This window comes from Chaetodon auriga, chromosome 11 (genome assembly GCF_051107435.1).
Source record: "Chaetodon auriga isolate fChaAug3 chromosome 11, fChaAug3.hap1, whole genome shotgun sequence".
Classification (NCBI taxonomy): domain Eukaryota; kingdom Metazoa; phylum Chordata; class Actinopteri; order Chaetodontiformes; family Chaetodontidae; genus Chaetodon; species Chaetodon auriga.
In genome coordinates this window covers 2,035,186-2,060,157 of record NC_135084.1, presented here as the reverse complement: position 1 = coordinate 2,060,157, position 24,972 = coordinate 2,035,186, and the positions used below count along the sequence as shown (strand labels likewise).

Genomic DNA, 24,972 nt, shown 5'->3' with positions numbered 1-24,972 from the left:
CACCCTGACTGACTGTCTTGTGTGACTTTGTTTCCAGTGATGCCTAAAGGAGCAGTGAATGACAGAGCCATCAGCACACCCAAAGGTACAAGCTCACAGCACCGCCTGAACCTCTGTGACACATCCCACACCACATACCCCATATTCAATGCATGCTGTCTTCTACATTATCTTCCATCACCACAAGAGCAGGTTAGGTGTCTGGTATAGATGCTCTCAATGGCAATTGAACGCACAACCATTTGCAGCATAAGTGCTTTGTCGTGGAGCTCAGGTTCCAGCTGGTTTCAGTTCAAAATCTGTCAGGTCCTATTTCCAGACTGCAGGTGGAAGAATAATTTCTATCTATGAACATTGTACTCTTTTACACATGGTTATATCCACTAAGTCTGAATGCCTTTTGCTTTAAGGTGTTTTTTTTGGAAGTTTTAATAGTTAAACATTTTGGGAAATATATTTGTTTACTTTCTTTTCAAGAGATGCTCAAAAAAATACAACTGCCAACACCTTTACAGCTTACCGACAAACACGTCATGTCTCATTTGTTTAATCTGTATGCAAACAGAAATATAAAAACAGCATTCATGGTTTTACGGGGAGTTGCATGTTGGAACTATTTCTTGAATGAATTTTAGACTATTTTCAACTGAGTTTCAGCATCAACATGGTGCAGATTTGGTCATTTTGGTATTGTTCCCTTTTTAAGAAGAACTTTTATCTTCCCCTCACACTCTCAACTCCCTTGTCCTCCTCCTTGTAAATCCAGGTGTCAACGTCAATTTAACATTTGATGAAGGAGTCAGCGCCATCTTCAGTGACCGAGGAACAAGTAAGCCACTCTGACTTCTCTCTCAGTCTCGCTGATCAGGTGATCAGGCAGCAGTTCATGAGTATCCTTCTGTGATAGAAATCAACCACAGTTCCTCCAGAACTAAAATATCAATCAAAGTGTGGGGTGCACAGGGTTTAAGTCGAGGTTTACATTATGTGTCTTTACTGTGTCTTTGCAGGTCTTGGCGGGGAGACCAGTGTTCTTCATGTGCAGTCAAATGAGCAGCAGTGAGTTCACTGCTTTTGTCATTGCTTCCACACCGTCCATGTTTCATTCACAGTTTTGGTTCAGTAGTTCAATATGGCACTATTTTATATGCAATGTGCAGGGAGTGTTTGGGAGAATGTTTCTGAAGGTGTGAAGAAGGTGTGATCTATAACTCAGCTCTGTCTGTTTCAGAGCTCCTGGACTGAGGCAGTGGAATGTGCAGTCTCCTCTCCGCCAGAAGAAAAAAATCATCTAAAGCTTAGTTGCTTTACAGCTTCATTTCTTTGATGTTTTTTGTCTTTGCCATATCTACTACTTACAGTTACTACTTCTTACATGTCCATATTTTCTCATCTCTATCTTTTTTTCTATGTTTTTGTCACTACAGGTCTTTTTGGTAATAAAGGTGATCTTGACTTTAAAATAGACTGTTTCTTTTTTCAGCTCCACAGCAAGTCAGATGCAGTGGAAAGACTGGACAATTTAATTTAAACTCCAGATCATTAAATTCCAACCAGTCCTCAAATGAGCTTGTCTTTAAATAATTATGTCAGCTCAATACTTGAAATCCACTTCGCTGAGTCAAGGTATTTGGCCAAAGTGTCTAACAGGGTCAGACTTGCCTCCTCTAGCCATGTTTTGCCTTGTAGGCAGAGTGAAGTGGACCCAGTCACTCTGCCACCATGCTGGAGAGATAATCACACACTACTCTCTCCATGCATTTACACAGCACCAATGACAGGGCAACTGACCTTTAGTTATTTATGTACCTAGCATGTGTCTTTTTAGAAACTGGGATTATGGTGGATTCCTTCCTCTGGCTTGGAACACAGCCAGAAACCAGAAGACACTGAAAGAGCTTGGTGAAAACCCCACTGAGCTGAGGGGAGCAGTCTTTGAGCACCTTGCCTCTGTGTGTGTTGACTGCTCAGGATGAAAGTCATTAACCGTTTATCTATGGTGAGAACTTGGTGGGATGGGCTGAGGCTGGGGAGGGTCCAGTTGTCTGGGGTGCTGCAGCTGCTAAATCCAGTGAATAAGTTGTTGAGCCACCCTGCACCCTATGCCTCCTTTGCATTTCCACATGTTAGTTGCTCCTCTGCCTTGTTTATGTAGTGGATTGGCAAACTTAGACTTCTTTCTGAACTCTTTTTCCAATTCCCTCAGTCTGAGCTTGTCACCATCTAAAAAAGCCTGGAACTAGGCAGATTTTCAAATCCAAAGTTTGTTGCCCACTTTTCAGAGAGCCATACAGAACCCGGCCCCATAAGGTTGTTTGCAGTCACGTGACGTTAAATTCTGGCCCTCCATCTGCAGTTCACGCCACGACAAAAGAGTGACGTGACGTCATGTGCAAACAACCTGTTGACTTCCATGTTTTCCTTGCATCCCTGTCAAAGCATATGATATTAAAACCATCCAGATAAAAATCTACATCTCCATAAAGCCATTTCTCTGTCAAAGAGAAAAGAATTCTTTGCTGGTAGTCCGAATCGAACCTCATGATTGTGGAAAACTGCTCAGTCTTGTTCTGCAGTGATCAGACGTTTGACAGGGTGATGGCAGATAAAGACAGTCAGCTGCCCCTTCTCAGTCTGTTCCATATACACAATACAAAGGAAACTTTTGATTTGATTCCACCTGTGTCCTTGAGATAATTCCAGAGGTATCTTGATAGTGAGGAGGGATACCAGTGACAGGTCTGGGTGACAGCGGTTCAGCACTCACAGGTAGCCCTGCGTTACAACCCAGCTCACTAGGGGGTAGGGAAGTAACTCTATCTCTCCTGTGCCGAGGACTGGTCACCAAAGATGCCAGCCGCAGACTGCCAGGCTGAGACGACTCTTGTAGCCGGCAGGAAATGTCACACTCATGCAAGACACAAGCACACATACACAAACACACACCAAGAACGGTGGCAGCCGTAACACCCTGTGAGTAGGTGAGCCTACCTTGGTTGGTAGGTCCTGACCAGAGTCTGTTCAGGTGACATAAACTGGACTGAGGCATGTAAGATGAAACAGTGACATTAGCATAAAATAGAAATTGTCCATTAAAATGCCAGACAACACAAGATACAAATTTCATCAATCACAATTTCAATGTTGGAGTACAGTCTCTCATATGAACTCATCTTCCCGCATCTTCAGTATCATCCCCACTACAATGCTCAGGGATGCACTGTTAACCCTGTTATTTTGCAGATTTTTAAAACTCTGTAGCTTTTGGTACTTCTCCAGAGAGCTTAAAGCTTTCCAAGAAACACTAATATTCTACTGAATCTACAAAGTAATCATGGTCTAACACATTTCACAGTTTCTATACAAAACTGAAGGGGTACCGTAGAAAGTAGTCTGTTTCTGTGTGTGAGCCAAGGATCACACTTACTTGATGAACAAACTTGTTTATGAAAGAGTAAAATAAAGCGGGCATAGCGAGCAGACATAACGTGGTAACATCCATATTAGCAGCATCAGACACCGTGAAGAATACTGTGATTGGCTGACAGATCTACAGGTACAGTAAACAAAAAAGAGCAATCATTTAAACAAATGATCTACATCCTTTCCCTTTAGCTTGCACCTTCTATGTAAAACAAAATACTTCTGGAAGATGACAATAGTACTCCTTTCTTGCAGTGTTGCAACACAATTTTCAGTAAGAAATCCAGAAATGGTATTTCTGGTTAAACTTAACACTTAACACACACAACAGCAGATCAATATGGATTAGCAGTTTACCACTAACTTTAACTTACTGCAACATGTGGGCATATTCATAATACTATCACCATACCGTGAGTGCATAAATGAGAGAAAATAATGCAGTAATCCTGTGGATATGGCATTTCAAAACACTGGTAATTAATTACTTAAACAACATTAGTCACAGGGAGGGAAAAAAAAAAAAAGTTTCTTCTCTCTTTCCATTAGGAAAGTGTGGTGCGGGCAGTGGCTGGAGGGAGGATGTGTGTTTTGGTTACATGGCATTTGGCTCTGGTGTTTGTGGTGTGGGTGGCACTCTGATGTTTCAATGTTTCAGCCTGAACACTAGGTGGTAGTATGAGTACAGGTGTTGTAGTAATTGAGTAACACCAGATGAAAGCAAGTTATTAGAGAGAGAAGAGGAAATGCCCGCCTGTCTGCAACTATCGTGTAGCGGCTACGCCGTTGGTTACTTTTGAAATAAAGTGAAGGCATACAAAGTTGTCTTATTCAGTGACACAACACACTTGTGGTCTTGTGGTTGAACAGTCCATTGCTGGGGGAATAGAGTTCTGTGAGTCTGGGTCCTCTGCATGAAGCAGTGGTGGTGGGGGCTCTGCAACAGGAAGAATGTGGCAGTGGTTTCTCCTGTATGTCTTCCCGTTGGACTCGATGACATAGGAACATGGCTCCTTACTTATCTCCTCACAGTCCCAAGTTGGTTGTGTTCTTTAGGGGTCTGTATGTGGACTACTTGTCCCTGCGTCAAAGGCTGTAATGGGTGACTCAACTTGTCATCAACTTGTCATTTAGTGTGAGCTGGTCAGGGCTGCCGGTGGTATGGATGAAAATCCCATTGTTTGGCAAAGTCTTTGAAATGCTGACTGGCATTCTCAGAGAAGAGTGTGTGCGTGTGTTGTGTACTGAGAAGTGTCTTTTCAATTTGGAGATCACAGCTGATGACGTTATGTCAAGGAGAAGGTCAATCTCAAACCATCCAGAATATGAATCCACAAGGAGTTGGTAGTGTTTGCCATGCCCCTCGAAAATGTCTGTCGTCACTGTGGACCATGGGAGGTCTGGAACAGGGTGGAGTTCCAGAGGTTGTTTCTGTTGATGGGGCTTGGTGCTGTTGCATACTGCACATGAGAGTAAGTCCTTGGAGATATCATTTGACATATTTGGTCAAAAGATGATGCTTCGAGCTCTGCGCTTGGTTGCTTCAGCACCTGGGTGACCTTTGTGCACGATATTTATTTCTTTTATTTCTTTTTTTCTTTTATCTCTTTCTGTAGAGACTGAGGGATGATCGCTTTGTGGCCTTTGATGATGATTCCATCCTCCACTGTGAATTCGTCTCTGTAAGGAAAGAAGGGCTTTACAACAGGTTGGAGGTGGCTTTCTTTGGTAGGCCAACCTCTTTGGATGACTGCACTGACGGCTTGAAGCACCTCACCCTCTGCTGTGTGTTTTCTGAGTTCTTCAAGGCGTGCTGTGGAGATGTAGTTTACAGACATGACTTCAAAAGCATCGTTGTCAGCAGGACTCTGGGAGATCTGTGTGTTTGGGGCTCTTGAAAGAGTGTGTGCCAGATACATGTGTTTACCCTTTTTGTACACCAGGCTGATGTCGTAGCACTGCAGTCGGAGTAACATTCTCTGAAGCCAGGCAGGGGCAGTGTGAATGGGCTTCCTTAGGATTGTTACTAGAGGTTGGCGATCAGTTTCCACAATTGTGGGCTTTCCATATATGTACTCCTTGAACTTTGTGCAGGCAAACACAACAGCCAAAAGCCCTCTTTCTATTTGGGCATAGGTTGGCATCGTGTTCAGCTACTCCGTGGCCTCCGATGATGATGTCATTGAGCATGACTGAGCATGGATAACCCATGAATAGCTGTTCCATTGTGAAGTGAAACACCTCACTTGCAGAGTTAATGCCAAAAGGCATCCATAGCAATCTGTAGCAGCCAAATGGTGTACTGAATGTGGTCAACATTGAGGATTTCTTGTCAAGGCCAGAAGGAGTTCTTGTCGTCCAGAACAGAGAATACTGTTGCTCCTGACATCTGCGCTGCCACCTCCTCCACTCTGCACATGGGGTAGTGGGGCCTTTTCAATGCTGTGTTGAGGTCTTTGGATTGATGCACAGTCTTATTTCTGCCTTGTCCTTCTTATGTGCTGCTAAAATTGAGGAGACCCAGTCTGTAGGTTCAGTGACAGGTGTTATGACACCTATGCTTTGCATGCGTTCGAGTTCAGCTTTAACTCATCCTTGCATCGCGGTTGGCTGGCCGCACCACAGGCTCTATGCTGGGGTCAACCATCATGGAGTATGTCCCTGGGAGTTCTCCAAGCTTGTCACTGAACAGGTCTTTGTACTGTGTGAGAATCTGTGTGCTGAAGTCCGTGTTACTCTCTGTAGTGAGTTGATGGACATCTGGACTCATTTTCACAATTCCCATGTGTACGCATGCACAAAATCCAAGCAGCGGCTGCATACCTATGTCGCCTATATAGAAAGCAGTGGGTGTTGCTGCTCCTTTAAACTGCATGACAGTGTAACTATGCAAGTGGTTTTAAATTTGGAGCCTCCATAAGCAACAAGGTTTGTGGCTGTGTTTGGCTTCACAAGTTGCTCACCAGTGTCACACGTTTGCTCCTGTTTCGACTTTCATTTCAGTGGGCCTGCTGTTTATGTGTATTGTGATGAATCCTTCATCCTTCTCGTCAGCTTGAGAGGATACACAGTCAACATCACTATCAACTTTGACACCATTGACATAAAATGTCTCACCTTCTACTGCAACTTCATGCACAGACTGTCTGAAAACCTTTCTGTTTGGACAGTTTCGGCTGTGTGGTTTAGACTTGCCTCAGATCAGAAGGCTGGACACTTGTCCTGTTTAGCTGCGTGGCTACCTCCACAATTGTTGCACTTTGTGATGGTCTGACAGACTGCTTGGGGTCTTGACTGGTGTTTTCTATTTGCAAATGGCTTTACTGCATCAACATTGATAGCTTGTGTGGCTAGTGTCTTGCTATTTTCCTCTGTCATCTCGTGGATGCGGCAGGTTGAGATGGCTTTGGCAAGTGTTAACTCACTATCTCTTTCTTAAAGAGTCACTGACAATGCCACACGATCAAATTGTCAGTCAAATCTCCAAAGTGGAAAGTTTTAGCTTTGATCCTTAAATCACTGATGAATGACTCCCTGCTCTCACCTTGTTTTTGGTTTCTTGAGTGAAACTTGTGTCTTTCCATCGTCTTATTGCTTTGAGGATTGTATATTTCACGGAATTTCTTCTTAGGCAGTCCGGATCTTCTCTGGACTCAGATGGGGTAATTATTGCTCCGTCTTCTCCAGGAGTGTGCATTTCAGCTGCATAGATGAATGACCATTCCTGTTGAATGACTTCCAGTCCTGCAAGGTTGAGGAAAATATAAGCCCTCGTCTTTGCAGGCTTTTTGTACACCAGGCTGATGTCGTATTTCAGCTGTCAAAGTGTGCCGCAGCAATAAAAATGTCGTACTCCTGCTTGAAATTTCACCAATTTTCGGCGACACTGTCATCAAAAACAACAGGGTCGGGTCTGCGAAAAGCCTCCGCCGTGTGGTCCTCAAAAAATAGTAGTGAGTGTCGACAAAAATACTCATGGGCGAAAAGTCTGCACTATCTTCTGATACCATGTAGAAACTAGCCCGTTTCTGTGTGTGAGTCACACTTACTTCAGGAACCCGCTTGTTTATTAAAGAATAAAATAAAGCGGGCATAGCGAGCCGACATAACGTGGTTACATCCGTATCAGCAGCATCAGACACTGTGAAGAGTACTGTGATTGGCTGACAGATCTACAGGTACATTGGCTTACAGTAAACAAAAATAGGAATCATTTAAACAAATGATCTACAGGTACAGTAAAAAAAAAAGAGGGGGGGATATATGGGGAAATATGTCAAAACAATATTATTATCTCAAATTTTGAACTGAGTTCAGAGTGAGATTTTGGCGGTGGCGGGGGCGGGACGGGGGTCTGATCTGATAAATGACACATAAATTTGTACATATAAAAATATTTATTTAATTCAGCATTTCTTAGTGCAGGGGTGTGTGTACTCACGTGTGCTGTGTCTGTAACCCCTGCCCCTCCCACTCCTGCTCAGTGTCTACACATAGAAGCCACCACACATCATGCAGTTGACCAATCACGTGTGGCTTGAACAGAAAAAAAGCTGAGAAAACAAAAAGAATTAAAAAAATAAAAATACGGCTCCCGCTCCTGCTCCCAGGCAGGAGCTGACTCTAAGAGCCATTTCATTCGCGGCCGACACGTCACTAATTCCTCTACCTGTTCCACTGTTATAAAAAATAGCTGCGCAACTTGGTGGACGTTATCCTGGTGATTTCTTTGCTTGAGAAATTCAAGGTGTGGCGTGTGAGCGTGTGAAGGGATTGAAATGCGTATCTCTCACGCCCAATGCCTGAGATTTGAGAGCTTTGGTTTGAGAGAGCTGTTGATTCAGTTGTATTGCGTTATACAGAGAAGTGTTTGTGTTATTTAGCTTACCCTCACTGCTATAAATGACACTGCTAAATATGGCTAATAATAGATTACATGTCAGTCAGCAGTGTCAACCACCTCCTGTATTCTGTATATGTTGCTCAGATGCCTGTTGGTCTGTTTCAACATGTGACTGCTGTTCCCTTTTCTTGAAGCTGTTTTCCAGTGTTTAAATAATAATATATGGCTTGCAAAACTGTTCCCTTTGATATTTTGATAAAATCTGATTTTTTTTACATTAAGTATTTATATAATAATTTATTAACTGATTTGAGGGCGTCCAGCAGGGGAGGCCAGTTAGGTGCATGATGTCATTGAAGGATCCAACCAGATGTTAGGGCTGACCTCCTACACAGGCATGGTCACTGGAGCCTGTGTGTGTGGCAGCTGCACCTGGACCGTCTACAGGTGATGGGGCATCATCACACCTGTGAGTGCACGGGGCCTCTGTCACATGTGTCCTGGGTGCCTTTCTCCTGTCTCTTTTCCTCTTTTTGCCCTGTAAACAAAAACAAACAGACCATCTGGTGTCATCTGTGAACTGTAGGTTTTAGATTCAAATGTGTTTTAGGGCTTCATCTGTATCTGTATCTGTTTCAATACAGGTATTGATCTATTCCTAATGACCTCATCTATGTTTAGTAGCTTACCTGTCCCTGCCTATAAGCCTGATGATAGAACAGGTGAGCTGGCTGCACAATGTTGTTTGGGAACAGTGGTGGTCCATAGTTCATGGTGGGAGCTTCCACGAATAGATTTTGCTGCTCAACCACCTGAGGAACTGCTCCTGGGGGGAAACACCCACCATACCCTCGACCCTGGTCCTCTACTGGTTCAGGGGAGATGTTGAGTTCCAGCCCCACAGGAACAGCAGGAGGAGGTGTCGATGGAGTAGGTGGAGGGCTGGCCAACAGGTCATAGACAGCCACCTTGAGAGTGGAAACCACCTCTCCCCACTCCATCTCCTCGACAGCACGGTCGACCTCTGTTCTGAAATCCATTTCAGGAGCAGAGAGGATTGTCCCGCTGTTAGCTGTCCCTGATTTATTCCAGAAGAAACTGTCTGGTTATCTGGTTACTGGACTCCTGTCACACACATGGATAAAAAGCTGCTTTTTAGACACTTGACACTTTTATGGGGAGTAACATCATATATTATAGAATATTTTATACTCATTTAATTCAAAACATTTATGCAGCAGATATTGTTGTTAGTCTTTGAAAGGAGCAAGTGTGCATGATGAGAACTTTTGCTTTTAACACTGCTTTTACATTTCTCTACTTCTAGCTCAGTAAGATTTGAAGGCAGCTGGAACATTTACTGGTATAATGAAGTATTTTCACATTATGGTATTAGCAAATTTGCTTCAGTAGAAGATCTGAATATCAGTGATGTTTTTACAGTCAGTACAGTTTTGAGGTGCTGCTCCATTTTCTGCTACTTTATATTTCAGACATTTCAGAGGCATAAATTCTACTTTTTATACTACATTTATGTACCAGCTGTAGTTACAAGTTATTTGGCAGATAAAGATTTAACATGAAAAAGTAAGGATTAATTAATCAAATATAAAGCATTGTTAAAGATTTAACTGGATCTGTTCCTGCATGTGAAAGTATGACTGTTAGTGCTGTTGAAGTACTTACTGAAAAGGTTTGATGCTCAGGGATCCCTCAGTTTGCTTCTCTGAACTTGTCTTGATACAATGATTTCTGTGTTTCTGGTGAAATGAAGCGACTCTCTCTATATATACACATGGTTTAGGATGGACATTATGATGTCATGAGTTCTGTCTTGTATTCTGTTTCTGATTCTGAGTCCATTCTAAAGCTTCACCTGACAACCAGAGATCATTTGTAAATACGGTGACCATTATCAATGTCCCCATGTCCTTCTCTCCCCAATGGAAAACTCTTGATTTCAGTCCATGTGCATTAAAATTTGTCCACTCTGAGCAGCAGGGGCAAATATTCACACTAAACCTTCATCATATTTAACACTTCATACTTGAGCTGCAGCTCAATGTGCTGAACATAACATTGATATTAACATTTAAAAACAGTGAAACAGATTAACAAACAATTTCAAGCACAATAAAGCAGAGCAGAAGATAAAACATTTCAGTGAGATTTAATGGGAAACTGACCACACCATTTAACAATGAGCCTTGAGCACGTTGAGATGTTTATTAACGCCATTTTCAACAAGCTGCATGTATTTGCCTCCATAAAAATGAAACATTTGTTTTTATAACACATCTGTGGACACACGCACGAGTAACACCTGATAAATCCAATATCTTACATATAACAGAGGCTTTCAACAGTTTAAAGATGAAGAAATACATTTCAAAAGTAAACTTGAGTCATTTAATATGCAGCATGAAGAAGCAGCTCCTCTGTGTGGAGGCACAACACTTTTCGGCCGTAAATCATGTCGTGTGCTACAAAGCGAGCTGGTTAGCTTTAAAACACAAGACAAATGTCTAGAGACACCCTCTGGTCACAGGTTGCAGAGTCAAAAGATCAAACTCTATTATGTTTAAAGCTGTTTTTTGCTAATTCTCATTATGAGGGGTCGCAGTGGAGGAAGTCACAATTTTTATTGAAACATCCCTGAAATGACTAAAACATGTTTCTGATTTAATAACTTAAACAAAGATCAGTGGAGTACTATTAGATGTATCATGGACATGAGTTTGTGATCAGAAAGCTTTGTAGTTCATGGTTATATTTGGTTTCAGATAAACAAAACACTTTTCATATTAATAGAAACTTATTCCAAACTTTTCTTCTGATATGAAGTCACATCTTTTTGCATGAGCAAGATTTTTGACTTTGACTTTTGAATGAATGAGTTGGCAGGCAGTGTAAATATTTCACTCAGGCCAAGCCTGCATCATCAAATAGTCAACAATTCATTTCTATCACTATCAATAATCTCAAACTCTGCGTGTATATTTATTTGTTTTTTTAACTCTATGTGCACGTTTTTACTCGTGTGTTTATCTGTGTGAACTACCTCAAAAAAATGTGTGGAGAAACACACAAGCACACAAACAAACAAAATTTGGTGTTTCCGGTGAGAATTTAAAAATTTAAAGCATCTTTGAATGCGCGCACACACACACACACACACACACACACACACACAGTGCAAGCCAAGCCAGGTTCATGTACCTTCAGTTCCCTCAATACACCTCATGTGTGTTTTTCCTTCTGTGGAGTTCTTGCCGATGGAGAATTCCAAAGTTTGTGTCTCCTCTGTCTCTGCACATATGTGTAGCTGTGCTTGTGTTACAACCAGGGCGAGGTAGGCCTTGGTGACAGTGCGGTCCTTGAAGCAGCGCTACGCTCGACCAGCAGCGGCCTTATTGAGGGCGATACAAAGACTTGTGGAGAAATCCAGCTGATGACAGAACCTGTTAGAATGATTTGAGGCCATGACTCTTGGTGAGCGTGATGTGTGTGAGCTGATCTGGTGTGTTTCTGACCTGAATCCATAGAAGGTGCGAGGGTCTGCCAGCTGAGGGAAGTGTTGCCAAAGTTGTGCCTGCATGGTGTGTTTCTCGTACCACATCTTGCTGTCAGTGCGTGTGTCCCAGTGCTTGTCCACCACGATGTAGTCATCACTGTGGTACAGCACACGCAGGCTCTCCAGGCTGGCAGGCTCCATGCTCATCATGCTCAGCCTTCAACTGACACCTCTCATACAGCCCTGCAGAGACAATGTGGCTGTCTTCATATTTCACTGTGTAACTCTCATTTTGACTGAGTCAGGCAGTGGTGTCATAAGTACTTCAATCAAAGTATAAATACAACAATTCAAAACGAAATAAAATGATCGTCAGCAAAATTAACTTGAAGAAACAAGAGTAAAATTCCTTGTTATGGAGAATGTCCCCTTTCATACTGTGACGTTATCGCTTTACTGTCATTGACGCCTTCATGTGTCGGCACCATTTCATGTTGTAGCAGGTTTGAACTTTTTCGTATACTGTTGGTTGGTTTAATCTGTAGCAATATGTCATAGTTTATAAACCAATGAACTGTTTTGATTGTAACATGACAATATTAAGCACAGTGTCAAGTTTTAAACAAATGTAGCCGTAAGTGGAGTGAAAACTACAATATTCCTCCCTGAAATGTAGGGTACAAGCAGAAAGAAGCATACAATGGAGGTAAAGTAAAAGTACCTAAAGTTAATCCCTCCCCTGAATTATTTAAGCAGCGACTTGATCTGCAATCTGAGTTTGACCTCATATCCACTCGTGATGCAGAGCAGACACTAATAAAATCACGTAGCTCCTACTGCGAACATGGTGACAAGCAAGGGCGATTATTAGCCCACCAATTAAGAAGAGGCACAGCATCTCGCTTGATCCCAAAGTTACAGACCCTTCTGTGAATCTAGTTTCTGATCCCTCACAAATCAATGATATTTTTAAAGCCTTTTATTCACCTCTTCACAAATCTGAGTTTCCGTCAGACACTTCAAATATGCTACAATTCATGGACCAGATTGAGACTCCAAAGGTTGACCCCTTATGTGTACAGGATCTCGAGTCTCCTCTTACAGTTGCTGAAATAGTATGTGCTATTAAGGCAATGCAGACAAACAAAGCACCAGGCCCAGACGGATTCTCCGTCGAATTTTATAGAAAATTCCATGACAAGCTGGCTCCAATTCTTCTGTCTGTATTTAATGAGTCTCTTATTGGTGGCACTTTGCCTCCTACTTTAACACAAGCATCAATAATTCTGCTTCTAAAAAAGGATAGGGATCCTACATCCTGTCGCTCCTACAGACCCTTATCTCTTGTAAATGTGGATGTTAAAGTGTTGGCAAAATTACTCGCTACCCGTTTGGAAAGGGTCCTTCCTGATATAATATCAGCTGTCTTCCATACGCTAAAAAGTGGCAACAATTTAGATGTCACTTTAAGTTTTTATCTGCATCAATCAGGCCCCAATACACAATAATCACTCATTTCCCCCTTCATTGTTAGACTCAACTTACTTGCAGTGGTACGGAAAAGGTATAAAGAATTTTCAAGATGTATATGTAGATGGGGTATTTTCTACCTTTTCTTCTTTGTCATCTTCATATGGGCTACCTCAGTCACATCTTTTCAGATATTTTCAAATTAGGAAATATATGTCCTCCACCTTTCCTAACTTCCCTTCACTTCCTCCTAAACCTCCATGGACTGATGTACTTTCTTTGAATATACATCAAAAATCATTAATTTCCAAAATTTACAGCTCATTCAAAGATGGCGGTACTATTATTGCCAAGGCTAGGTGGGAACAGGAGCTGGGAACAGAGATAAGTGTGGGATGCTGGGAGGCAGCCATTAATAGAGTTCAAACTACTACTACGTGTGCTAGGCTCAGCCTGATGCAACTCAAAGTACTGCACAGGGCTCATCTCTCCAAATCTAGGCTTTCGGTTATATATCCAAACGTTTTAGACATCTGTAGCAGATGCCAAAATACTCCCTGCAACCTCAGCCACATGTTTTTCTTATGTACAGAGTTGCATGGCTATTGGAATGGATATCTCAAAACTATGTCTACAGTACTTGGTCTCAATTTGCAACTATGTTATCATGTTGCCATCTTTGGTGTCTCTTGAAGACACAGCTCTTCTAGGCACTGAGCAGGAGGGGGAGAGGCGTTGGTTACAGACACAGCGCGCGCGCGCGCGCGCGCGCACACACACACACACACACACACAGAGAGAGAGAGAGAGAGAGAGAGAGAGAGAGAGAGAGAGAGAGCCGCGACAGGAAAGGTGAGAAAATGAGTGACTGCAGGAAATGCAGTAAAATTTCTAAACTTAAAAAACATGTTTTGTACATAAGTAATTCATTTTACACACAATTTTACATTATTTTGGCAATAAATTAATTTAAGCAACACTAATGATAACACTAAATATGGTTTGTAATAGATTACATGTCAGTCAGCAGTGTCAACCACCTCCTGTATTCTGTATATGTTGGTCAGTTCAAGTTTTGAACTGAGTTCAGAGTGAGATTTTGGCAGCGGCAGTGGTGGGGTTTGGGGTGGGGACGGGGGTCTGATCTGATAAATGACACATAAATTCGTACAAATAAAAATATTTATTTAATTCAGCATTTCTTAGTGCAGGTGTGTATGTGTGTGTGCTGTGTCTGTAACCCCCTCCACCTCCCCCTCCTGCTCAGTGCGTACACACAGAAGCCACCACACATCATGCAGTTGACCAACCACGTGCGGCTTGAACAGAAAAAAAGTCGAGAAAACAAAAACAAAAACTAACTAACAAACAAACAAACAAACACAGCAGCTGCCGCTCCAGGCAGGAGCTGACCCTACGAGCCGTTTCTTTCGCGACCGTCCTCTACCTGTTCCACTGTTATAACAAATAGCTGCGCAACTTGGTGGACGTTATCCTGGTGATTTCTCTGCGTGAGAAATTCAAGGAGCGGCGTGTGAGCGTGTGAACTGGTTGAAGAGCATGAGCATAATTTGGGTCAAGATTTGACTTTGCGTTTCCCAATGCGATGATTAGAGCCAGCAGTCAAGCAGCACGACGGTTGATAAAACAGTTCCGCGGTAAAGTCTGAAGTGTGCCGCCGGCGAACGTTCCTTTAACAGTGAGCGCTTTGCCGTCTGGGAAATGTTGTTCTGGACTCTCCCTCAACGTTCTCTCAACATTTCAGTGACGTTTGTGCAACGTGATAGCATACGATGGAAATTTCTGTTTAATAACAACTTCCGCCCCTTGAGTGAGGGAACAAACGTTATCTAAAGGTTGGGAAAGGCTTTCAGGGACGGCACATTGGTTCATAGTGTGTTCAGACTTAAATGGAGCACAATAATGGAGAAAATCACGACTGGCCAGTGCAGCGACGACTGCAAGGTTTTGTAAACAGACATATGGCAGACATTGCTCTGGAAACCCTCCAGGAGAGGCTGTCTGCTATGTCCGATGAGATGCATAATCTGGCCGAACACGTCTCCAAACGGACAGGCGAAGAGTTGAAAGACGAGTCGCGGCGAGGAGACGTGAGCTTCCGTACGGTGCCGCCGCTCTCTTCCGCCTGCAGCTCCGGTGCGGCTGCCAGGTTGATTAGTGCCCCATCCACAGGTAGACTCCGGCTGCCCGCTTTTATTTACCCACAGCAACACCTGGAAATAGTCTGAATTTGTCTAAAAGGTCTTGGAATAGAAAAGTTATTAACTTCCCCTATGTTAAGCCGGTAGATGCACGTGAACTTTAGAGCGTAAAAAAAACGTGATGTGTGTTATGGTACAATTTCTGTTCTTATCAAAACGCGACCACCGCTATTTTCTATGTAAATTTACTTCCATTTTTTTACTGTATGCTATTGTCTGTTAACTGTATAATTTTCCTTGAACTATATCTTATTTTTATATTATTATTTCTGTTCTACGAATTACTGTTAGTATTTTGAACGAAACTTTTTTTTTTTTTTTTTTTTTTTTTTTTTACATTATATAGTGTTATTTATTTTAGTTGGATCAGGTAATAAAAAAAAAAAAAACGTTGACAGCATTACTCTAAATATGTCTAACAAAACATTCAAAAGCACATCGTAAAACAATTAAACTTACGTTCACCGCTTTGAATTAGAATAGAAAAAAAAAATCAAATGCTGTATCATTGCTGGTCTCTGACTGTGACAGATAATGATCAAATATCAATCAATATCATGAATGAAGACAAAAGAACTGTGAACCCAGTTGTCCCAGAGAATTTTGTGATGATAATATTTCATAAAACTGAACTATAGTTTGATATTTCATAGCTTTAATAACTTTATGATATTTTACTTCCATTAAACATCTTTTCGTTCTCCCATGCCTCTGCGCCTTTTTGTGACATCAACATTCCACTTCTCAGACAACATATATTTATTCTTTATTTGGATCCCATTAGCTTCCATAAAGTGGTCGCTAGTCTTTGTGGAGTCCACACAAGAACATTAGCAATAAAAAAAGACAACAATTGGAAATCACTGACTTAATAAGACCAGAAAATGCAATACAAGCTAAATATAAAGATCAGTAAAGTAAAATGACTCAACACACAAAGCAATACATAGCAGTAACCTATAATGAAAATCAGTCAATCAATCGTTCACCCACAACAAAAACCAGTACAGTGCACAACTTTATCACAAAAGAAGTGTGGCCTGTTCTTCTAGAAAAGTTTAGGCAAAGTTCAAGACTAACTTGTTCATTTTCTCTCATTTAGTAATGGCATACAAAATGATGTCAATTCTCTCCCAGCTCCACTAATGTTGGTGTTTGTCCAAAGCTCTACTTTAGAACCTATATCCTTTGACAACCAGCTCAAAATTGTCCAAAGTATTGTCCAGGTGTGTTTCTGATAAAGATAAAACATGAATATTTTCTGAGGAGTAGATTCTGGTAATCTCATGAACCTTGTTCCTGAGGCTGTGCATATTTGAATGAGTGAAAACTCAAGCCTTTGTTGGCAAACTTAATCACAAAGATGCAGTTTTGTTCTTTGGACACATAAAACCTACAAATACTGCATGAAAAAAGAATGTGTCATTTGACATTAATCTATCAGACAAATGTCACATGACACTATCAAAACAAACACCTCATGACACGTGTTCTTCTGTAGTTCATTCACCCAATATAAACCATAATCTTTACCTGTACCTCATCCTGTCATGCTCAGCTTCTCTGTATCACTTACTCTCTAGAGACTGCTACTCAGCGGAAGATTATCGCCCTACTGGTGGAAATCAAAGAAGAGCAGCAGAGGCAGTGGACAGTGCTAAGGGATCTTCAGGCCCAACTGCAGGGTCAGACTGGCTACGGGGAAGAGGATGAGGAGGCTCTGGACATTGATCTCCCCCTGAGGACCCTCGAGCAGCTGGATGAGATGGAAAGACAACTGGAAGACACAGGGATACAGAAGAGAATGGTAGTTAAAATGGAGCTGTGATGTGACTTATAACAATCTGATGGCCCTTCCACAAGCCACAGAGTGTTAAGTACACCATCCGACTATGTACATAACTGCTGCTTTGAAGTTTGTAGTCATGCAACATATTATCGTAATGCAAAGAGTCTTGTGATTCGGTTGATGCAAACCATTTCAAGATACAATCTCAACAGCAGGTACAATCAATACCGCCAAGAACCAAACAATTCCAAAATTGTGGCAATTAACAGAGGAAGTCTCATAGTAATTTTTACACACACATACATTTGCTTGCAAAAGTTTGGGTACCCATGGTAAAAATTTCTGTTACTGTGACTAGGTAAGCAAGTAAAAGGTGAAAGGTTAAAGATGACACATTTCTTTAATAATTTCAGTGAGATTACTCTTTATTTTCATCTTTTACGGTTTTAAAATAACTGTATACAATATAACCAAATATTAACTTCCGTGAACAGATCTGCCTCCCAACCAAAACCATGATAAGGCACAATAACCACAAGCCCTGGTTCACCAGACAGCTCACAACCTCCTACCTTTGCCTGAAAAAATCTAGCAAGGGATGATTTAGGAAAATTCTGAGTGAAGTGACTGAAACTTTTATCTTCATGAGGAGGCGTGGTTTTACCCATTGCTAGGTATAACACATACTTATAAAAGGTGTGATTGGTTGACTAAAAGACACAACATTTTTTGTAATAATGGACAGTGAAATCAATAAGCCTAATCATAGAATTGAGTCTCTGTTAAAATATTGTGTCATTACAAATACTTTATTATGTAATTAACATCTGTTGAATAAATTGTAAGCCATACTTTAAAAATAGCCAACAAAATGTTTGAAAACACCGACCTACCTGTGCAGTAACCTGTTCACATGCTGATAGTTGTTATATTCATTTGCTTTCGTTTGCTACCATGCTGGTAATTTCAGTATGTGATCTATTCGATAGGTATATTAACAGGGGAACAATGGCTCAATGGCTCCATGATTGTTGGCCATCTTATATAAGTAACTATGTTAATTGACATAACGCTACCATAAACATACTATAACTTTCCAATCAGTTACACCAACAACACTGGGGAAGCCTGCTACGTCCATGAATCCTCTTTTGTGAGCCTGGGAGATTAGATTAGATGAGATTAGATTCAACTGTATTTTCATCGTCAGAGTGCGGCACAGAGACAACGAAATGAAGTTTAGCATCTAACCAGAAGTGCAAAAAGTCATAATATCCAAAATATATAAAAACAGAGTAGCAGCAACAGCAGAGTTCAGCAGAGTAACAGCTCTGGGGAAGAATCTCTTCCTGTGCCTGCTGGTGTGGGAACGGAGGCTCCTGAACCTCCTACCAGATGGTAGGCGGGGCAAACAGTCCATGGTTGGGATGGGAGCTGTCACTGCTGATTCTGCGTGCTCTTCTTAGACACCACTGCGCTGGAGGTCCTCGATGGCAGTTAGCTGGGCACCGGTGATGTACTGGGCGGTTTTCACCACCTGTTGCAGAGCCTTCTGCTCGGAGGCTGTGCAGCTGCCGTACCATGCTGAGATGCAGTTGGTCAGGATGCTCTCAATGGTGCAGCGGTAGAAGTTAATGAAGACATCCAGTGAAAATGAGATGAACTGTATCACAATATGAGGCTACAAAAACTCTGTAATTGTTTGTGTGATGATTCTGCTGATGAAAGGTTGCAACAAAACCCAAGTCATCACTGCTGCACTGCTGCATTTTCCCAGTTGCCCAATATCTTAGTGTTGGGTGGGAGATTTGAACGCATCTTGAATGATATCAACCAGAAACATTATCCCTACACCATCTAATCTTTAGTGTTTCGTTAACTCACTGTCATTCATCTTTTGGAGAATATTTCTCTGTCCTGTCTCTCTTACCACCAATTTCTCCTCTGCTTATGAAACTCAATCTGCTTAAAAGTCCTCCTCCCTACCCCCAACAGTTTTAAATCTTAGGAGCTCTCTTAAGAGCTAAGATGCTTTGTGAATAACTTTTTTCTTTACCAGGATCTAGTCTGAACTGTAAGTGGAAATTCTTAGAAAACGTCATCATTCTAGTAATTTTCTTAGAATTTTGTCACTGAGAGCAACTCTTTGCTTTATGAATACTTCCCCTGAATTCAGGGAGGGTGACATGGACACATTCAGGTTGGCTAGACAGAACGTCCAGAACCCATCAAATCTGCCAAAGAGGAATACAAAGCCAGGCTGGAGCGTGATTCATGCACCAACGACCCTGTTGGTGACCCTGCTATCACCTCACCTCCCAGACCAGTTGATCATCTCAAGACCTTTTACACCATATATATTCTTCCATGTTTTCTGTGTTATAACTGTGGTAATCATGTATGCGTAGGAAATATGTATGTATAAAAATGGCAGCTGCACTCTGACCTTTCAATTGACACCTTACTTGAACAAATAGAATCTTCCATGTCTTGCCCACAGCCTAAAATAGCCAACAAGAGTCTGTGTTGAAAATAAGTGCCTGCCCCTCTTCCTTCAAGCCAACTGCAACTGATTGTGCAGATGACTGGCGCTTTGTATAGCGAGGATACGCAGCTTCAGTGGGTAATTTTACAGTAATTGAGTGCAAATAGGGATATTATTCAGGGATTAAAATGAAAAATAGAGTAAATAGCCTAAATGTAAAGATAGATAGACCAACTGTTAATATAGATGGCCTAAATCTAAATTTATCTAGATAAATTATATAAATAAATAAAAAACGGCCATTGTCAAAGAATGTCGAAGTAGTCATGGGCACTGAACGCTGAATTGCTCCCGATGGCTGTGCCATTGGTGTGTGAGTGATCATTACTAGTATATGAATATGTGCTTGAAAGGATGAACGCTGACTTGCGTGAAGTACTTTGAGTGGTTAGTAAAACTAGAAAATAGCAGTAGGAATGCAGTCCATTTACCATTTAGAATGCCTAGACATACTCTTTGATAAATGTGTGTAAATTATTCATTATCTGCGGTATTGTAAGCACATTTTATTGAATTTGGACTAGGTTAAGGCTTCATGCTGTGGTCCTGTTGTATTTACTAGCTTATAAGGCCCATCATCATCTACAGGCATCTATTTACAAAAAAGTGTTCAGGGAGAAATAAAAAGCTTCTACTTAAGTATGCTTATACTTCTGCTACTCAATGTTAGTCGCACTTACAGTTACACTTATAGTTGTCTCTTTTTTTTCCTGGAAAAGTTATACAATAAAATTGCTTAGGGTATGCCTTGGAAAGGTGTTTTTGCTAATTGTACAGGAATGGTAAGAGAAAAGGCTCCAAGTACCTTGAGTTGCTTGTTGTGTGAATCCTCAGTGCTTGTTGTGAAACTGATGTTGATACCTCATCCAAATTCAAGGTGTCTTACCTTTCACGGATGGGCGGGGCTACTGTGGATGATGCAGTGAGACGTCTTATGCAAGCTGTCCTTTCATTCGCTGTTGGTTCTGAGCTTAACTGGGTGGGTCGTGGACAGAAGAGAAGCTTCAGGAACACCCGTCTCCAAGGGGTCCTCTTCCGTAAGTACACTTGCTACTTGAAACTACTTAATAAATGACAAATGTTATTGAGACGTCACTGCAGCAAAAGAAAATGTATGATCTGATGCATAATATACTGCAGGTCAATAGGCTTAAACTCTCTATTTTTCTAATTATCAACAAATCCCATAAAAAGACTAAAGCTATGAATGTTTCTCCAAACAAGTATTGTGTTTGTATCCAAATCCTGATACATCCTTGATTCAATATAGCTCCATGCTTGTGCAAAAACTATTATAGCACTTATTATATAATATGATAACACTTTTGCACTGGCTGACGTGTTCCTTCATTACCTTGAACACACACACACACACTGTAGTTTATTTTGAGGCAATCCCACCATTTTGCTACCAGAAATGTGGATTTGTCTGCAGCTGAAAATGGTCCCCCCTTCTTGGTTAAATGTTTAGATGGAGGGCAGTTTAACAAAGGGCTCCCTCCATCCAAAAATAGAAAGCCCAACAAACAACAAGCCAAATTCAATATTAAGTGAAGCAAGGAATGACAGAGCTGACAGAGAAGGCAAAAAACCTGAAAAATACAGAAGAAAAAGCAAGGACAGCTCATTATGGAAGCAAACTCAGAAGGAGAGGAAAATGGCTGTGGAGCTGGAACCCGAGCAGAGGCGCTACACAAAGATTTGGCTGATATTCAACAACTTCAAGAAAGATATCAATAACAATGGTGGTGAACTATAACGAATTACAGTGGACACTTTCAGTTACATTGCAGTGACATTTTCTTCATTTTTTATCAATGCCACCACTCACCTCTCCTCCGGATAACTTCGGCTAAGTCAAAGGTTGGATTTCTGATCTTCACCAGATTCAAGTTGAGGAGCGACTCCTGTACTCGGCCGCATAAGCCTCCCACTTTCCCGCCAACAACACTAACTTGCTTGGTTCCTCTGTAACCACAGAGTCACAGTCACCGAACATATTAGTCCACGAGGAGGACCCCTGGTCCAGGCTTGGAGCCAAACCCAAGGCACAGATCTGTTCCACACATGCTTTTCAAAAACCCTGGATTGTCATCAGAGGTGAAAAGAAACAAGGTAAGGGGAAGCTTGAGCAACATCTGTCCACGGTTGGCCTGGAGCCGGTCCCACAAAGTACAATGGTTCCGGTACCAGTACCAGTCCCAGATTATAGAGAGCAGCTCCTTGATCGGCAGCTTCTGGCACCGTGACCGGCACTTTGCCTCCAGGATGACCAGCCTCAAGTCCACAAGACAACACCCACATCAGGTAAAAACCCTGGTAATAGGAGACTCCGTCATCAGGAATGTTAAAATACACTCAGCAATGACCTGTTATGCCCCAGTTGCCACTGTCTGAGACATAGAGGACAAAGCTAATGAGATCCTTGCCAATGAACTGGATGTTACCAAAGTCATTGTACACATCTGTAAGGAGCAATCAAATCTGTTAAAAAGTGACTTCGTGCATATGTTCCGCTCACTAAAGATATCAGTGAGGCGTGTTTACGTATCCGGCCCCATTCCCTCCTGTGCTCGTGGTTTCAGCAGGCTGCTGTCTCTGCACACCTGATCAGCCTGCACGGACCACAGTGTCCCCCACATCAATATTTTCAGCCTCTTCAAGAGTGACTGGGATAGTGTGCAAAGCATAAAAGAATAATACTGGAAGAGTGATAGCAGAACTGTATCAAGGACTAGTGATGAGCAGAGGGATCTCTACACTCTATATTAGAGATAAGTGGGAAACAGAAAACAGTTATCCAAAGAGACTGGTATAATATATTTAACACACAACAATCAGCCACCAGCTCCAGGATGTGGAAAGAATTTTGTTGGAAAAACAGTCAGATCTTCATTACCCCAAAGACTGAAACTAAAACTCAACAGACATGTAGGAACCATTGGGCTTGGTGTTGAGACACACATGGTAGGGAATTCAGCATTGAGAGACTAACTAATTCATTGTTGGTGTTAGTCTTTTCACAAGATTTGTTGACAAAAAGAACAATATAGTATCACTAGCCTTATCCTTTAAAAATCTAGAATACCCCTGTAGTAAATGATGAGCATCTGCTATATAAAGATGCTTTTTACACTTGGAATGTCCTGATCAAGTTATTTTGGTCACGATCCTAATCTGGATTGTTTAAGTTTAATGCAGATGTTAAATAAATAACACTGACCTGTAGAGAGAATAATCCTTAGCTTCTCTTCTTCTAGGTGCTCTGAAAAGAACGCCAGTGGGTAAGGATGCCACACATCACCAATATGCTGACGTGGTGAAGAAATGGCTGCGGTTTGCTCCATTCAGACAGGGAGGTTCTGGTCGTCGCTGCTGCAAACCTTCTGTGGAGTTTCCAGATTCTGAAGAAACTGAGAATAAAAGTTTCAACCAAAGCTGTACACACTGATATTTATCTAACTTGTTGGTCCCGAGATACATAGACATTAGGGTTTCCAATTCTGTCACATATAGCCACTTGTAAAATAAAACCTGCAGTGTTCATGAAAAGATTACTGTTGTGGTAACAATAGATTTTTTCTCTTAAAGATACCTCTGTACTGCAGCCTGACAGCTATCGTGGTAGCACCACATGTTCTTAGACTGTGTCCTTACTGCAGCATCTTGGGTTCAATTCCAACCTGATGCTGCATGTCATCCTCACTTCACCTATTTTGTGTCTGTTTAGTTGCACTATCAAATAAAGGCAAAAAAAAAACAAACAAAAAAAACTGCCAATGGTGTGCCTTTTTGAACTAAAACAGTGAATAAAGAATGCAGTATTTCTTTTTAAAATATTGACCAGTGCTTGGAATGAAATCATTCACTGTATGAATTATTCTATATGGTAAATTGTTTAACTCGCTTTGTTCACTTAATACTGTAGTCGGCAATGAAGTTAAAGCATTTCTCCCAACATACTAAGCCGTTAAAGTTAAGAAGAGCTTATTTTCTGTCATCCCTATCATTCCCTGCCCTAAGATGGAACAGTAGCATTTAACACTACAATTTTTTGTGAATTTCTCTTGGGGATGAATAAAGTATCTATCTATCTATTCAGTAAATTGAATGACATGTTGCCCAGAAAAGTGTCTCTATGACTTTTGCACATGTTCTTGTGTAGCTGGAACCACAAAAGAATATCCAAGGAGTCCAATTTAGCTACAAGTGATAAATGGTTTAAGTCATGAGTAGGTAATGATTTTTTTTTATGCTTCATTGATTCCTTTAGATTTTGTTTTAACTTTGATTTCAGTAAAGATGCATAATAATTCATTCCAATTATCTTGCAGCACAAATGTAACACATTGAAGACAAAATTATTAGCTCCCTATGAAATTTGAAGTTTCTTCAAGATTTTCCCAAGCACTTTTTTAAAAGAGCAAGAAATTTTCAACATAGTGTTTTTGAACATACTAGTTTTCTTTAGAAGACACAAATTATTTATATTTGCACACCAAAACAGAATTATTTAAGAAAAAAACTAAAATGACCAGGGACATTATTATTAGCCCCCTTTAAGAAATGACCATTTATTAAGTCATTGCACAAACCACTTTTGTGCAATGATGTGCTTCAACTTCACAGGTGATGTGCTTAAAGGTGATCAGGTGAATCAGGTTATTTCGCTCAACAATTAAGTTAAAACATGGTATAAAAGCCTCAGTATAGGTCATTGAGCTGTCAGTTGAGAAAGCACCATGCCGAAAACTAAAGAAATCAGTTTGGACTTGAGAAAAAGAATTATTGATGCACACAAAGCAGGAGAAGGATATACAAAGCTATCCAAGTGTTTCCAAGTGTCAAGAACTGGAGTTAGAAGTATAATCCAGAAATTCAACGACAGCCACACCATACAGAACAGGCCTGGTGGAGGTAGGAAGCGAAAGATTTTAAAGACCCTGGAAAGAAAACTAGTGAGAGATGTGTCTAAAGACCCCAGAACAGGCATATCAAACTCTTTCCACAAAGGGCTGTGTGGCTGCAGGTTTTCCCTCAAGCCAATCAAGAGCACGCAGTCTGACCAATCAGCTGTCTGAAGACTGAGATCAGCTCATGAAATGAGTCAAGTCTGGTGTGATGCTGTTTGGTTGGAAAGAAAACCTTCAGCCACTCAGCCCTTTG

General features: G+C 41.3%; 2 protein-coding genes across 4 annotated transcripts in view; both read left to right on the top strand.

The window, feature by feature from the left end:
• Positions 1–1,063, top strand: part of ncapd3 (non-SMC condensin II complex, subunit D3) — a 30,961-nt gene extending 29,898 nt beyond the window's left edge. Inside the window, exons 32-34 of the mRNA XM_076743340.1 lie at positions 38–85; positions 767–829; positions 1,011–1,063. Coding sequence (XP_076599455.1) covers positions 38–85; positions 767–829; positions 1,011–1,063 — 164 coding nt within the window. The remainder of the gene's footprint in view (positions 1–37; positions 86–766; positions 830–1,010) is intronic.
• A 13,942-nt stretch (positions 1,064–15,005) lies between these two features.
• On the top strand, positions 15,006–23,715 carry LOC143328377 (uncharacterized). 3 transcript variants are annotated; one of them, XR_013077810.1, is made up of 5 exons: positions 15,034–15,443; positions 17,056–17,279; positions 20,684–20,843; positions 21,787–22,113; positions 23,067–23,135. XR_013077810.1 is itself a non-coding variant. In XM_076743481.1 (4 exons), exons 1-4 carry the CDS (start codon positions 15,161–15,163, stop codon positions 23,255–23,257), a joined length of 858 nt encoding a protein of 285 aa, XP_076599596.1. In that variant the 5' UTR covers positions 15,006–15,160; the 3' UTR covers positions 23,258–23,715. The 3 variants fall into 3 exon arrangements, 2 of the variants coding, with proteins under 2 accessions (XP_076599596.1, XP_076599595.1); XM_076743481.1 differs by lacking the exon at positions 21,787–22,113 and having other exon boundaries at positions 15,006–15,443; positions 23,067–23,715; XM_076743480.1 differs by having other exon boundaries at positions 21,787–23,715.
• Positions 23,716–24,972: the final 1,257 nt, after the last annotated feature.